General features: G+C 38.2%; 1 protein-coding gene and 1 long non-coding RNA gene across 2 annotated transcripts in view; one reads left to right on the plus strand and one right to left on the minus strand.

Annotated features, from left to right (window-relative positions):
* LOC311096850 overlaps positions 1 to 15,611 on the minus strand; it is a 122,556-nt gene that overhangs the window by 28,953 nt on the left and 77,992 nt on the right. The window lies entirely within an intron of this gene.
* On the plus strand, positions 10,539 to 12,967 carry LOC311096811 (GTPase IMAP family member 7-like). The gene is made up of 4 exons (XM_084136203.1): positions 10,539 to 10,576; positions 10,720 to 10,804; positions 11,696 to 11,756; positions 11,925 to 12,967. The coding sequence occupies exons 2-4, from the start codon at positions 10,739 to 10,741 to the stop codon at positions 12,707 to 12,709; spliced, it is 912 nt and encodes a 303-aa protein (XP_083992329.1). The 5' UTR covers positions 10,539 to 10,576; positions 10,720 to 10,738; the 3' UTR covers positions 12,710 to 12,967.

Raw genomic sequence — 15,611 nt, forward strand, 5'->3', positions numbered from 1 at the left:
TGGATCCGGTTTAGTTCAGGGCCCGTATTCATAAAGATTCTAAGAATCCTCTAAGAAAACTCTTAATTTAGCTTAAAAACTTTTACGTAGGAGTCTTAGATTAAGAGCGGTTCGGGACCGATCTGAGAGCAACTCTGAGTAAGGAAAAGACAAAAACTTTCATCTTAGTGAGGAGGCGGGGTTGACCCCGTTGCTATGTGTGACACAATCTTTTAAAGACTGTGATTGGCTGGTTGTCCAAGAAGGGGAAAAAAAAGTGATTTTGTGGAGAAAAAAAAAGTGAAAAAGGGTCTATTCTAAGCCTTCACTTTGAAATTACATGCATAATTTTTCCTATTTGATCGTTCTCTCTCTCACACACACACACACACACACACACACACGCACACACACACACATTATATATGTGTATATAAATCCTTTTTTTTTTTTACCATGCTGTTAATTTCCTATAAGGTATTTGATTGGCTTAGAATGATAAAAATTGTTCCACTCTTTCCAGTTACACTGATTGCTGGCGTGTCTATTTAAGTGGTGGTTTGAATGTTGGTTTTAATGTATCAAACATGGAATTTTCCCAGTTGCCAAATATCATAATGTAGTGATTACTTTCATTTCTGGCGCTATGGGATTTCTGTGCTGTATCGGAGATGTTAGCGTGTCTCTAACCACTAATTTCCACCAACTGCGGAACGGCTGCGGATCCGCTCCGGAACGGCGGCGGAGTCAATAGGTTTCCATTAAAGTCAATGTGTGTATTTTCACTGACGCAGAGCTTCTATTTTTGCCGGATGCCGGAAAGCTCCACAGCAATTCAGCACTTATATCGCGCGATAAAACGTGAATTCGCGAGATCTCGTGGGTCCTTGTGACTTCAGCTGTCAGTCATGGCCGCAACCGTTCTGCAACAAATCCGGACCTAGTGGGTATTGAAGGACGGCGGAGCACGGAGCCGACACGCAGCGGAGGAAATCTAGCATAATAAGATCAGTCTCAAACATGATCCCTGCACGATCTAATCTATAGCTCTTATTAACTCACTGTCATCCATCGTCTGCAACACATTTCTTCTCCCTCTTCGTCTTTCTGCCATTTTCTCCTCTGGTAAAGAAAATTTTAAGCCTCTTAAAAGTCCTCGTCAATTTTGACCTTAAGACCTCTTTTAAGGGTTAAGATGCTTTCTGAATGACTTTTTTCTTTACTAGGATTTTTTTGTTGAAAAATGTTTATTTTCACTTTTAGGTTTTTTTGTATAATGCTTATACATGAATATCAGTCACATGACTTCTTACGTCATCCGCTCTTTTTCCAGTTGATTGCCGCCATCTTGAGTACCTACCGAGTACTGTCTAGGTACTGGCAAGCATTAACTAGCTAGCTTGCGACTATTTACAGCTTCGTACGGAAACAGTAAATGGCTACGAAAGGTAACATTTCGCACCTCGACTGCCATGAAAAGAAACACTACTTTCAAAAAATAATATTGTTAGGGTGTGATTCCTACGCGATACCTGATGTGTACTTCCAGCCTCTGTCTGCTGCTACCGAACTACCAATCCTGGCATTCAATGATATGCTGATCTGATGATTTTAAGCGTGTATTTAAGTGGTCCAGGGGCAGAACTTTTGCCAAGCGTGTCAGAGGTTCTGGGTTCTAATCTGCACTCATATAGTTTTTGTTTTTTTTTCATCAAAACCGATTATGTTTATCAGTGGTTGTATATCAGGCAGGGACACCTTTGTGTGCAGTTTGTTTTGTAATTTCACTGGAACGAATAGGCTAGAGAGTCTCTCCACACTGAAGCGCGCGTCCGAGTGAAGACTGTGCGCGAGCCACAAACAAACACAGCATCCGCGCCACTGATCGCAGCGGCAACGAGCACTTTGATCACTTTATTTCAGAAACAACACATATCAGTGCTAGATCGCCTCTTATTTAACAAACGAACGAAATGAATTCTCTGCTAGTTAACTGGAGATGTTTTGTTTATTTGTATTGGTACATTCGTGAAGCGAGATGTTTCAAAAGTGGTGGGGACATGTCCCACCCGCAAATTACGGCATCTTTTTTCGTCCTGAGGTAGCCTGTAAGGATATTTTGGGGTCTCCTTTTTGTTGTTGCACCCCACCGCACAACATTGAATGCATGGCTAGCTAGTTCCTTTGTGACTGACGTGAATCAGGTACTCAAGATGGCGGCAGATAAGTTTTAGAAGTGAGTGACGTCAGTGAGGAGACGTTGGTGACATCATCTGATATTCATCTATACATACTGTGACAAAGTAACGTCCATACATCAGAAATACACAGATAATACAATCATACAGTTACAGTGGTTAACGACACATATTCATTATGGCAGAAACAATGAACACATTAAAGATGATTACAGTATATTATCTTACAGTGTTATACAGAATTGTTCAGATTACAGTATATAGATGATGATGTGTTGATTCATCAGCCAATCAGTGATGACAATATGTAATTTCCCTGCAGCTCTAGAGTCGGTCATGTGACATTTCCAGCTCAGGTGAAACTATTAAAGCTCTTGCAATGCTTGCCTTATATTTTCATCATCACTCATTGTCTGGGTTGAGTAAGTTGCGGTTACGCTATTTCAGAATTCAGTTGCCTCATTTTGCATATTCAAAGGTCATGCCTGGCAGCTTGTCTCTGTTTAAACAGCTGATAGTTGTATAGGATGAGCCGTTTTTAAAGCTGTTGCAAAGGTGACCTTTTGAGCGATGTTGCTGGGCAATGTAGCTGCGTGATTGTTGCTTGGGCACTTTCCCATTGCGAATGGGCAACAAATTTCCATGCTATGCGCAGGGAGTTCTTGCCCAGAACAGAACCATACCGCCAATCCAAACTGTATGCTAACTGTCAATCGTATTTGACGGTAGTGGTCCTGACAGAAATCAAGCGTAGGGTTAGTTCTGGCAGGTCACGTTAGTCAAGCTCACATCAATGACACTCAGCTGATCCACATCTACCTATAGGAATACGACGCCTATCACTGTATACATATACTGTGCTCCTTCAGTATTATCAACAGCCAGGGCCGTTTCAAGATATTTGGGGGCCCTAGGCAAAAGAGTGAAGTGAGGTTCCAAGTCCTCCCTCAGGAAAATTTTAAAAATTCAGATGGGATTTCTTGTATTCTGGTGCATTTTAAGAGTCATGAATTATCAATTGGCAGACAGAAATTTGGAAATTTAGCACCTAATAAAGCAAAAAAAAAAAAAAAAAAAAACATTTGGTGAATAGCCATACGTTTTTTCTGGATTTTGTCGTTCACTTGTACGGTGGCTCTGAATTGTCAAAAAAAACTCTCAAAATACTGGATGTGGATGCGAAAAACGCAGAAAGTCAAACCCGATCCGATTTTTTTTTTATTACGGACGAAAGTTTCGTAGACAGTGTGCAAGCGTGATTGACATAACGTGAGGTCGATTTTTTTTTTTAATGTGCGAAAATTTCGGATGCGAATTTCGGACTCAGTGTGCAATGGCCTTAAAGTGTAAGTTGCAGGTTAACTACCACAGCCAATTAATGTGTAAATTAAAGTGCTCTATATGTATATATTTAATTATTTCTGTCTTAAAATGCGTTAAAATAACATTTATTGGGGTTTCTTCAAAGGTAGCGTGTTTTTTCAGTTACTGGGTGATGACGTCACAAGAGGAACTCGCAACCCATACTCTGCTAGATTCCCACTGTATTGTGGCTATTTGGAGAACGACTGAGGATGCGGAAAACCATCAAATTCTTTATGGACCACAGCCCTACAATTTTTAACCGGTCAGGCGTGAGAGAGGGGAGCCATTGCACTCAAATAGTTATCAATGCTTGGTGTGAGGAGAATTAGTGGAGGGTTGGCCAGGTGTCCTGGTGAGTAACGTTAGCTACGTTAGAGCTAGTCTAGCCTGGTGCAAACTTAACCTGGATAATATAACGGAACAAGCAAGTCTTTTCAAAATATTGCCGTCATGTAGAATAGCAAGGAGGGACAACGACTGAAGACATTATATACTTACAGTAAGTCAGTCCAAATCAGAGCTGTAACGTTAGAGATGCACACACTGCACAGGCACCAATCGCTAGTCTCATCGACGCCTCAAACGTCATGTAATACCCTTCCTCAATCCACGCGTTATCAATTTCTCACGATTTAATTAGCGATGTTTATTGTCAGAAAAGGAAAAGAGAGATCGATGTCCCCATCACTGTGTTTGTGTGGGCTATGCCACCCAATTGAATCAGCAGTGGAGAGTGTGTGCTGCCGTGAGGTGAACGCGTTTTGGAGTTTAGTGGAACAGCTCGACCTGCGACCGGCTGATCTGACGTGCCTGAACCCGGTGCCTGAACCCGTTTGTTTTGCGAATAGCTTATTCTCATTTCAGGCAGGATCACGGTCCCCTTGAAGTCAGCACACACAAGTATGTTTACAATGGAGTTATTTTATCCATTTTTTTTTTTTTTTTATCAAATAAAACATACAACCAACTTTTCTGAAGTTATGTAAGGCGAATATAGCTGCTAGCGTACGGTAACTCTACTAGTGAGTTCCTCTTATGACGTCACGCCCCATCTAGTGGAAGGGAGCGGGAGTGCTTAAAACCACTGTTAAAAGTGCCAACTTTTCATATTATATCAGCTTTTTGCTATAAAAAACAATGGTGGGCGGTTCTTATCTTTATGTTTAATAAACACATTGCATTATCTTCGTGAAAAATTTAACTTGCAACTTACACTTTAAGTGACAACACTTCTCTAGCTTTTGCGTTTATACATGGCAAAAAAATGTCATGCGATCGTAATCTAGGCTCGTGCATCAAGAGGATTTAGCTCAAAGGAAGTTTTCGAACGCTGTAGCTACAACAGTAAAGGGGCGAGAAGTTGTCTAGTGCAGGGGTTTTCAAACTTTTTGTATGTGTGGACCACTATTTGTATTTAAGAATTTTCGCGGACCACCTCATAATACACAATAAAATATGTCTACACAGAGTCCTACCTGAATTAATCTGCACCTCTACATAGGCTTACTAGCACTAAAACTATAGCCTAACTGGTCATCACATCAACAGGCTTGTTAAAAGAAAGTTTACTGCACACAACGACTGCCACATATTTAATTTATTTATTTACTCAAGCGCCCGATCGAGGGCAATCGGGGCATAATCAGGTTCATTTGAACAACAGGCTTGAAATCTATACAGTAATAAGAACACTGGAATATAGTCAACATTCCAAAACCTTTGGCGATTTTAGGGGATTATTAATCTTCAGAGTTTTACAAGTCCTCAAAAAGTACAGGCTTGAGTTTGTCCACTTAACAGCACATCTGCAAAACATTTCAGAAACGCGAGATCAAGAAACTAACTGGAAATTAAAATAATAACAGGCCTTATTCATTCCATTTATAAACATTTCGTTTCATAAACTGCCTATGCCTAACTGTGCGTTCACACCGGACGCGAATAGTGCGTCAAATTCAAAAAGGGATTATGTCAAATTCGCGCCTGCCGCGTCTAGTGATACGCTTGACCACTTTGTATCAATTTGCGCGTCAAGAGCGAAATTGACGCGCGTAAAAACAAAAGTTTAAAGCGAAATTTCGTCCGGTGTGAACGCACCATTAAAGTCTATGCGTGTGATGTGATAATGAGAACATATTAATTTGCCTCTGCCCTTTTCTCTTCAGAGAACCTGTTGCTATCCACCGAACCAATGTTGTGGTTCTAACGGCACTGAACTTGAATGTCACGGCCGAACACCACTAGGCTATTTTAGTAATCACACAATAACTTGACTATTTAATTAAAATGTTATATCAATATAGGCCTACATATTCTTTTTACTTTTCTTTTTTTATGGGAATTTCCTGCTAAAATGAAGGTAAAAAAAATTATTATTTTATATTTTATTTTGCCTTTCCACGGACCACTAGTGGTCCGCGGACCACAGTTTGGGAATGGCTGGTCTAGTGTGTATTTTATGCTTAAATTCTGCAAACAGAACAAAGTTGTGTATGACTATTAGTTGAACTTTTTCACCCTCGTACATCAACGCTCTCATCTAACGTTGTGTTTGGTCACTGATGTCAAGGTTTATGTTCGCAGAGATGTGAAAATACGTAAGACAGTTGTATTTGGAGATAATATGGTTTACTTGCCGCTGTGTCTTTGGCGTTTTCCCTCTTCTTCTTTCTTTCTCTGTCTTTTGGAAAATCCTGAAGGGTATGAGCGCTTCATGATGACATTTTTAAATTGAAATGCCCGCGTAGCGCTGAGTGTTTCTCTTCCACTGACAGCTAGTGGGGGACCTGATGGGGGGTGCGCGACGGTGGATGTCACTTCAACATTACAGTGATTAGGGCACTCATGGTGTTTGTTGTTGCATAGGGGGAATCCCTCTAGTTTGGGGGGCCCCTCTCACGGAGCAGTACTGGAGAGTGATAGCGCTGTCTCACTGTGGTGGTTTGTTGTGGTTGATACTGTTTGACGAGGGCAGATACACAACTTAAACGACCATGCGGCCATCGGGGGCCCCCTTCAGCTGGGGGCCCTAGGCAGCTGCCTACCTTGCCTACCCCATTGCGACGGCTCTGTCAACAGCTTTCGTGTTTCTCAGGAGCTGATAACCCTCCTCCGTCCCCAGCTCTTCCTCTCACCTAGTCAGCATTTGGCATTCTGATTCCCCTTGAATCCGAATAAATTCTCGAATTATGTTGTACTTTAAAATCTTGAATTAAATATATTTGCAAACATTCATGTTGGTTCTGTTCTGTTTGCTGCTCTCACTGCTCTTATCCATGTTAGGCCTCATGGATGCACAGGGAGTTCTCGCCCAGAACGGAAACATACCGCCAATCCAAACTGTATACTAATTGTCAATTGTATTTGACGGTTGTGGTCCTGAAAGAAACTTGCTGTTAGAAACTTTTAGCAGTTTGGCACTTGTTACAATGATTCACAAACAAACGTACTGTTGCCTGTTCCTTCTGTTTGGTTTTGTTTTCTTATATGAATGTGCAATGTTATGAAACTAATGAAACTCAGCACTTCTGTTTTTAACATTAGTGGAGTTTTAGCACTTGTTGTAAGGATTTAAACAACTGTATTGGGGCCTATTGCCACATAAGGGCAATGTTGATATGCTGGATATTTATGTGGCCAATTATACAATGTGAGTTTTAACATGTCTACAGAAAGGGTGTTGTACCCACAACTAAAACTGACTGTTATTAAACATGTTCGCTTTTTTTTTTTTATTGCAGTCATTTAAGGTAAGATTAAAACAAAGTAATTTCTTTGTGTATTTGAAAGACGTTTAACAACCTCTCATACTGTCAATTAAATACTGCTGTATTTGTTTAACTAGTAGATTAAGCTGGATAATTTTGAACACTCAAATTAAATAAATGAGAAATCAATAATTTAAGTAGAAGTAACAATTAAATAGGGGTGGAATTACTATTTTTTTTATACTAACGTAACTAAATAAAATTAAGTTCAACTTAATGCATTTGTTTAAATGTAGATAAAATCAATTGAGTGCAACCACTTATGATAAAAACTTTTGATTAATTTCAACGAATCATTTTTTTCAGTGTACATAATTACAGGATCACTATTGTTAACTTCACTAAAAAGATTCAGAAATCATATGCTATACTGTGAACTTTACCAATAGGAAAAACTCTGGAAATTCTCTACATATTATAAAATACTACTGTGCAAAAACACACAAACACAGTAGTCGACTGACAAAGTACAAGGAAGCACAATCTCTTCCTCATTGCTTTAAACCCATAATTGCAACTTTAGTTAAATTTTTTCGGTAACAGGCAAACTGTAACAATTAGAGGCCTTTCACACAAAACACGTTTTCCATTCCATTGATTTTCTATGTATACACATGCTAAATAGACATGCTTTAGGTCGTGTCTTTTTTTTTTTTTTTTTTTTTGCTAGCACTGCCCTCAAAAAAAAAAATGTCCTGGAACAAATAATAGATTATTAAGATAAAATATTACCCGTGCAAAACTATTTATACCTCATGTGTAACCACCAAAGATGCATTAGAAGCCATGGAAGATTCTTGAAGGACTGTTCTCGGAGGGTACGGCCGATGACGGCCTGGAGCTCAGAAAACTTTGAAGAAATTTTTAAAGAAGCTATCTTTACAAACTAACACCATACTTGAAGCTTAATAAGCAACATTTTTACCTAAAAATATCCTAAAAGTACATTCCAATAACATAAAATTGGGAATGTGTAAAATTACGTGCGCGTGCAACGTAGGCCTATGTGACGGTTGGTCACTGTGAAAATTGTCTGTGGAAGATGTGTTCTGAACCAGAGCAATTTATATTCTTAGTACAGTCAACCAATGGTTTACTGTAATAAATAGTAATACATAATATGAAATATTACTTACTGTACAAATTGATGGAATGATAAAATTATTGAACTCACTCGCACTGCATGAAGCTGGAACGTCTGGAAACGTCGGCAAAGAAATAATCTGTGTATTTATGCGCGTGCGCAGAGAACCGAGGTTACGTTAGTAACCGAGTACGTTTTCCCTCCTGGTGTGGGCGTGGCCTAAATACGCTCTGTCTCTATAAAGGATTTCATTTATTTTCAACATCACAAAACGGCAAGGATGATCAATGATTGTCACCAATTGTAATTCACGGGAATGCAAAAGCTAGCATAAATTACTTGAAGATAAAGTGTTGCATTGAGCAATATTAAAGGGACACTTCACCCATTTGCATTAATCTTTGTATTGTTAGAATATATTATATTAGTATAAATATATATAAATATATATTAGTCATATATTATAATGGTCGTGGATTTTTCCTTTATTTTTCCCTGAGATGGGAGAAATAAGGATTTAAGTGTTTCACTTCCTGCTTATAATGACGTAAAAATCATAATTTTGCGTCATTATAAGCAGGAAGTCACATTTCATTGAATAGTGTATGAGACTACAAACACTAGCTCCTCATTATTCCAGGGGGTGGGGCCCACTCACTCTACAGGCCTATTACAAAACAGTGGGTGGGACTACACTTATAAACGCTTATGGAGTCAGATGGGAATTTACGAGAATGGCTGAAGGAACTACACAAGATATGGAAGAAGAGGATTTTGAAAGTCTGTTGCTCGAAACAGATGTTCGTGGCTATCTGTACGAGCTGCAATATAGTGAAGAGCAGCTGCTGAGGCTGATGGAGGAACAGGAGGCGGCAGCTGCAGCCGAGGCAGGAGACCTGCCTGTCGCGACCGAGGACACTGGCTTAGATTTAATTTAGGAACACATCTACAAAAATATGCCTGTATTTTAAGTTGATAAAAAGTTGTGCCCACGCGCTACGCCCTCCCAGGAATCTATAACGTTACCTAGGCTACTTTCACTTTTAAAAATTCCTCATAACCGCGCGCGCGATCTGCTTGCAGTCTCGAGATGGATGCTGAGAAGTTGAAGAAAAGAATAGCTAGTGGAGATTAAGTTGTCGACAATACGTCATCAAAAATCAAGTCCAGTGTGTGGGAGAAATTTGGAGTAATCTGAAGAAAATATTGTGAAAGGCTTTGCTGCATGCATTTTCGTGTTGGATAGCTGCAAATGTGGAACTTAATCGCCGAGGAAGCACGCAGATAACAAAGCAGTTCTATCGAACAGTATTTTTCAAATTTAACACTGTTAAGTATGTGTGGTGTGCAGGGCGTGTTTGAACCCAAAATGGTCAGATGTAGGCTAGACGAAATTGCGTGGCAGATATAGTGTTGTAGCCACGTCTGTTCGACTGGTAAAATGTGATAAGGCTACTCAGTTTTGTGGTAACGTTAGCCCTGTTCTTCATGTACGGGTCTTTTGACAGCTTCGGCTGAAGTTGTCCTTGTGTTAATTGTCGTGTAATAACTTCTGTATGACCTGGCAATAAACATTTTTGTAATTGTGTCTATAATGATTGGCTAAACTGATTTTATTTCGGGTGCGGGTCGGGGGACTGAACATCCCGGTACTATGCAATAGTTCAACATTTCAAAATAAATAGTAACAAGGAATAATTCAATAATGAGTTCACCAAACAACACATTTTTTATGTGAAATGAATTTCAAACTCAAGCGGTAGCTAGCCTAGTGCTTTCTCTGATAGGCGGATTTCTCATAGGTGGTGTTCTGGATTAGTGGGAGTGGCTTGTGGAGCTGTGCAAAAGTGTTGCATGGTGGGAGTTGTGGTTTTCCATACAAATGCGCCCTAAAGTTACTTTCTGTCATAACTCGGTCAAAAAAGGCAACAAATTAGAAAATTTTAATACATTTCGACTACATATATGACCCACTTTCTATAAAGATCAATGTTCCCAGGGGTGAAATGCTCCTTTAACTTTTTGTCTGGAGACATCAGTAACAGAAAGTAAACCTGTGTCTTTGAGCATGCAGTCGTCATTCGGCTCCTCCCCTTCACAGAGAACTGATATAAATAACAGATGAAACTAAAACTAAACAAAGCTGAAGAGATATATTCCGATCAGCACATCTGCACTGAAAGGTAGGATTAAACTTACACAATTGCCTATTAGCATGAAAAATACAAAATGCAATTAGTTTTATGAATAAACTGTCAATAATGCTTTATATGTATTACATTCATAAATAAATTACATTATATTTACATCTTTTTAACACATCCAGATCTCAAACTACAGCTAAAATGAAACTGATTGTATCCAGAACCTGGTTTCTGTATCTCTGCAAAGCTGTTTCAGTTGGTTTACAGGTAATTATCACTATGAAAATATAATTGCATATTGTTAGTCTGTTGCTCTTTATGTCCAGAATAGACTGAAATAATATTAGGACAAGAGAACTAGTGCTACAATATGATTCAACAAACAATCACAGTCTTTCTGTCAGTTTTTAAATATGAAAATCCTCAAGGCACAAAGGGAATATTCCTGCCATTCCTGTTAGACAGTGCTTTCTCAACTACAAGATGAATATGTTGCAGTTCAAGTATTTCTATAGAGATGTATATATACACCACACACTTATACTAATGCTTTGCTTATTTACACAATGGTAAGTCCATTAACCAAACCTAATATAATGGAAATAACTAGAGTTTGCTCAGTGAGAAATTAATAGTTATCTGAGTGTGTCAACATAATGTTCATTTTCATATTTTCATCATCTTTGGGATTTTTAAGATTCTTGTTGATATCTTGTAATTTCATTAAACAGCCTAGAACATCTTAAATAATCTGACAAATCATCACAAGATTCACTCCACTGCTAATACAAATATTAAAAGTGAAATTAGGACACGTTTTTTGATAAAATATTTTGAAGAGAGAAAAAAAACATTTCTTAATTAACAAGATTTTCATTTTAAAACTGCATCTGCTCACCATAAAAATGACATTATTTAAAATCCACTCATATTCACTTACAAATGATAAAATTAAACGACTAATAAAAAACTGTTTTCATGCAGTGATGATGGGGATGTTGTAATACTATTAAAAATACAAGGACATCAGTTTATTTTTTGTAATCAATTTTTTCAGGATTTATTTGTTTTATTAATGAAATTAATAGAATTTACTTGTCCAAAATGATTTGCATACCGTCTACTTTCAACCCCTTTCCTCAAATCAACTTTTTGCAGATTTGGACGACTGAGACCGAAACTTCCCTCAATCAATGTGTTCTCGAAGAAAATTGTATTGGTAAAAATCATTATCCTATCCTCAAATGGTGGTTATTTTTCAAGTTTTTGTGCTTTGTATGCATTAACAAAACATAGCTTTAATATAAAATGAAATTATTTTATCAGTCATGAATAACAAAAAAAAACAGTAACAAGCCTTGAATGTGTGATTGGTGTTATTTAACAGAACAAAGTGAGCTCCGGATTGTCCTGGTTGGAAAGACCGGCGCTGGTAAAAGTGCCACTGGAAACACAATCCTGGGAGAAGAAGTCTTCAAATCACATATTTCACCTTCATCTGTAACCCGAGACTCTAAAAAGAAATTTAGGATTATTAATGGAAGAAAAATTTCAATTATTGACACTCCTGGTCTTTTTGACACAAGTTTGAGTAATGAAGAGATAGAAAGAGAAATTAAGACGAGTATATCGTATTCTGCTCCTGGTCCGCATGCCTTTCTGATTGTTCTTAAACTGGAAAGATACACAGAAGAAAATGCAAAAGCAATAGAATACATTGAAAGATTATTTGGTAAAAAGGCATTGCATTACGCCATGGTAGTGTTCACTCATGGAGATCAACTAGAAGGGCAGGACATTAGAACATTTGTGCGCCGCAGTCCAGAATTAAGAGAATTTGTCAAGAGATGCTGGGGACAATATTTTGCGATTGATAATACGAAGCAGGATTCAGACCAGGTTAAGCAGCTGCTACACAAGATTGATGAAATGGTTATTGATAATGGTGGAGAATATTACACTAATGACTTGCTTCAGGAGGCAGAGAGAGCAATTGAGGAAGAGAAACAACGGATCCTGAAAGAGAGTGAAGAACAACGAAAGAGGGAAATGGAGGCTCTAGAGCTCAAATTTCGAGGGGAACAACTAGAGATAATGCGAAAAGAATTGGCAAAGTATCCAGAGGTAATGGCAAGAATTCAAACTAAAACTATGTTTTCTTTCACAATATAAAGATGATGAGATTTATTTTCAATATACAGTAAATATTTAGTTTCATTCTATTATTCCAATGTATGATCCTCACTAAGATATCTCAGTATAAGAGCAGAGGTTAAAACTATTTTGTTTAGGTTTTTTTTTAAAATAGGTCTTATTGATAATTCTGCTGAAACATCTAAAAAGTGAAGAGAGAAACTAAAATTCCTGAATTTTTCGATTGTACTGTAATTCTCACAAAGCTGTAAATAAAGACTGTCTACTTTTAAATTTAGAGGATTTAGAGTTAATTCTCCTATTTATTGTAAATCTGTTATATCTGCTTTTCAACAGAAGGTTTTACACTGTAAATATTGTACTTTTTATTAGCTTTATTACTATGTGTATTGTTGTGAAATATGCAATTATTCTATTCTAATTATGCCTTTTGGTATATGAAGTACTTATGGGTCATAGTAAACCACAATTGTAACTGTATTAAAAAGTGGTTTTATAAAGAAATGTACCATAAGTTGTTGTTAAACAATTTATTAAGAAAGTGTTATATACTGTAAGACACTTGTAATAATCATTGTAACCATTTATTGAGAAAATGGTTTATAAAGAAAAATACCACACTGAATGTTTAAGTCATTTAGTAAGCAAAAAAGTAGAGTAGAGAGAAATGTAACATGTATTAGAAAGCATTTAACTGAATACTAAGAGAAGGATGCAAGTATTACCGATTGATGTGTTGCAGACTGGACGCAGGAGAAGGCAGAGGATGAAAGCCCGTAAACAGAGGACAAAGAGACGGAGAGCTTTATATGCGAAAGTCTTAAGGGGTTTTCCAAAACTAATGACAGTTCAAGACTTTGGGTTTGACCGATTGTCTGTAAAAGACTGAATGAATACAGAGGGAGTATCCAGGAGGGGATTTCTGAACATGTCAAAAAGTTGATGGACTTTAAAAGGACTGGAATGACATGTCCAGTCAAACACTGATTCACCAAGGACGGCCTCTCCGGTGTTAGATGCCTTGCCATTGTGCCTCATGAAGTTAAAAGCTTGTAAATTATTTGGTTTTGATTTACTTTTATTTTTATTTGATATATTAGTACATTTTATGTAAACTAGTTAATCTGTATTTAATAAAAAATATAAATAATTGAAATTAAAGGGACAATGTGTAGCTTTTTAGGTATTTTATTATCTAAAATCAATATTTTTATTAATAAATATGCCCTCAATGGTGTACAAATACCTCTGCCAATGATCAGACTAATCCTCGTAAATGAAGAATTTATTATCTTTATATACATGGGACGGGTCGGTCCACGGAGGCTTCCATATAGTTCCGCCATCTTGAAAAACTATAATAGCAGAGAGGGACAAAAAGTACTAGGCCAATGCGTTTCCACAACGCGTTTCGTTCAGAGCCAGCGTCACGTGACTGAAGCCAGCAGAAGCGGAGGCGCAGAGCAGAGAGAGGCGCTTGTCACTGCCGCGGCAAGTTTAAAAGGCTGCACTGCACGGTTATTTATACACCGTTCATTCATACATATGCTGAGTCACAGGACAAGGAGTCCTCGTCGTCGAAAAAGTCCAAAATAGACCGTAAAAGGAAACGTGACCGGAGATTACAAAAACAAGGGTTAATGTCGGGATAGCTAATGCAGGAGAAAGCTTTCAAAAGAGATGCTGAAGTTGCCTGCTTTCTTCTCGTCAGGTAAGTCAATGTTACGGTCTTAATTACAAGCTTATTTTTCATTGCTTGCTTGTGAACTTTATTATATAGACAGTAGAACATTTATAGTTCTATCTATTTATCTATTATATTCATAGTAAGTTAAACAGGCTCTTTGATGAATAGCAGCTATTGAGTAAAGTAACGTTAGAGAAGGCACGGATGATGATAAAATCTAATAATGCACGTACTTAAAAAATATAACGAATAAAGAAGGCATTACTACTAACTACCATAGTTCATGTTTTTCACAGTCAGTAGTTTATACGGTAACATTCTTTTTTTCGTTGTTTCAAGTTTCAGTTTGTTTTAAATAACAAACCTGTTCACCCGAAGGAAAACTCGAAGTGCTATTATAAGACATCCTGTCATAGCTTTTTGGTACATAACGGCAACCGTAGATGCAACGCGCATTTGGAAAAGTGAGGCGCTGGAGAGCATTATTCGTGCAAAATACAATTTCACCACAAGATGGGAGAAATTCTCACACATTGTCCCTTTAAGAATCTCGCCTGCCTTAAAGGGATACTTCAGGATTTAGCATTAAGCTTTGTATTAGTAGAAAACCTGTAGTATTTTCGAATTACCATGCTTTCCACCCTCATATTCCCCTGAGACAAGAGATTTATGTATTTTTTGTCTGGAAAAAATCCTCCGTTAAAGACTACAGCCAGTAGATGGCGTTGTTCCGCATGTTTTCAGCCCGCCCATAGAGGGTGGGATCTCACTCACAGAATGTACACAGTGTCAGCCGTCTTTCTTTGGAAGCTAAGCTAGCAGGCTCTTGTTCTGTGGAGAAAGCTGAATAGTAGGAGAAAGCTGAGTAAGTAGGGGTTACCATCCTCCTTTTCCCGGACTTGTCCGGCGGGCGAGATCGTTCAAAATGTACGGGATTCAGCTTTTGCGTTCTGCGGTCGCCATTCATTGTTTACATGCACACCTTTTGTTTCAATCTAACCGAATTCATTCCGATTGGTGAATCTGAATGTAGTGTTTACATGAACGCTAAACAAGTGATCGGTTGATGTGCGTTTTAGCATTGCTAAGAAAATTCCTGCTCCTCCGTGAGAGATGCGAGACCCGGCGCGTCTCAGTAATGACGCCACCGGCCTCGCGCCGTTCTCCCGCGGCCCTCAGCCTCGTCCTGCTCGCCACAGTAAACATGATGAATGAATGGCGACTGTAGAACGC

Source organism: Abramis brama (assembly GCF_963993115.1).
Source record: "Abramis brama genome assembly, chromosome: 15".
Lineage (NCBI taxonomy): Eukaryota > Metazoa > Chordata > Actinopteri > Cypriniformes > Leuciscidae > Abramis > Abramis brama.

Bases quoted from the DNA above. Each gene is read 5' to 3' on its own strand.
- LOC311096811 (XM_084136203.1), top strand. From the start codon at position 10,739: ATGAAACTGATTGTATCCAGAACCTGGTTTCTGTATCTCTGCAAAGCT. The intron at 10,805-11,695 runs GTAATTATCACT...AACTTTTTGCAG, and splicing joins CTGTTTCAGTTGGTTTACAG to ATTTGGACGACTGAGACCGA. The intron at 11,757-11,924 runs GTAAAAATCATT...GTTATTTAACAG, and splicing joins TCTCGAAGAAAATTGTATTG to AACAAAGTGAGCTCCGGATT.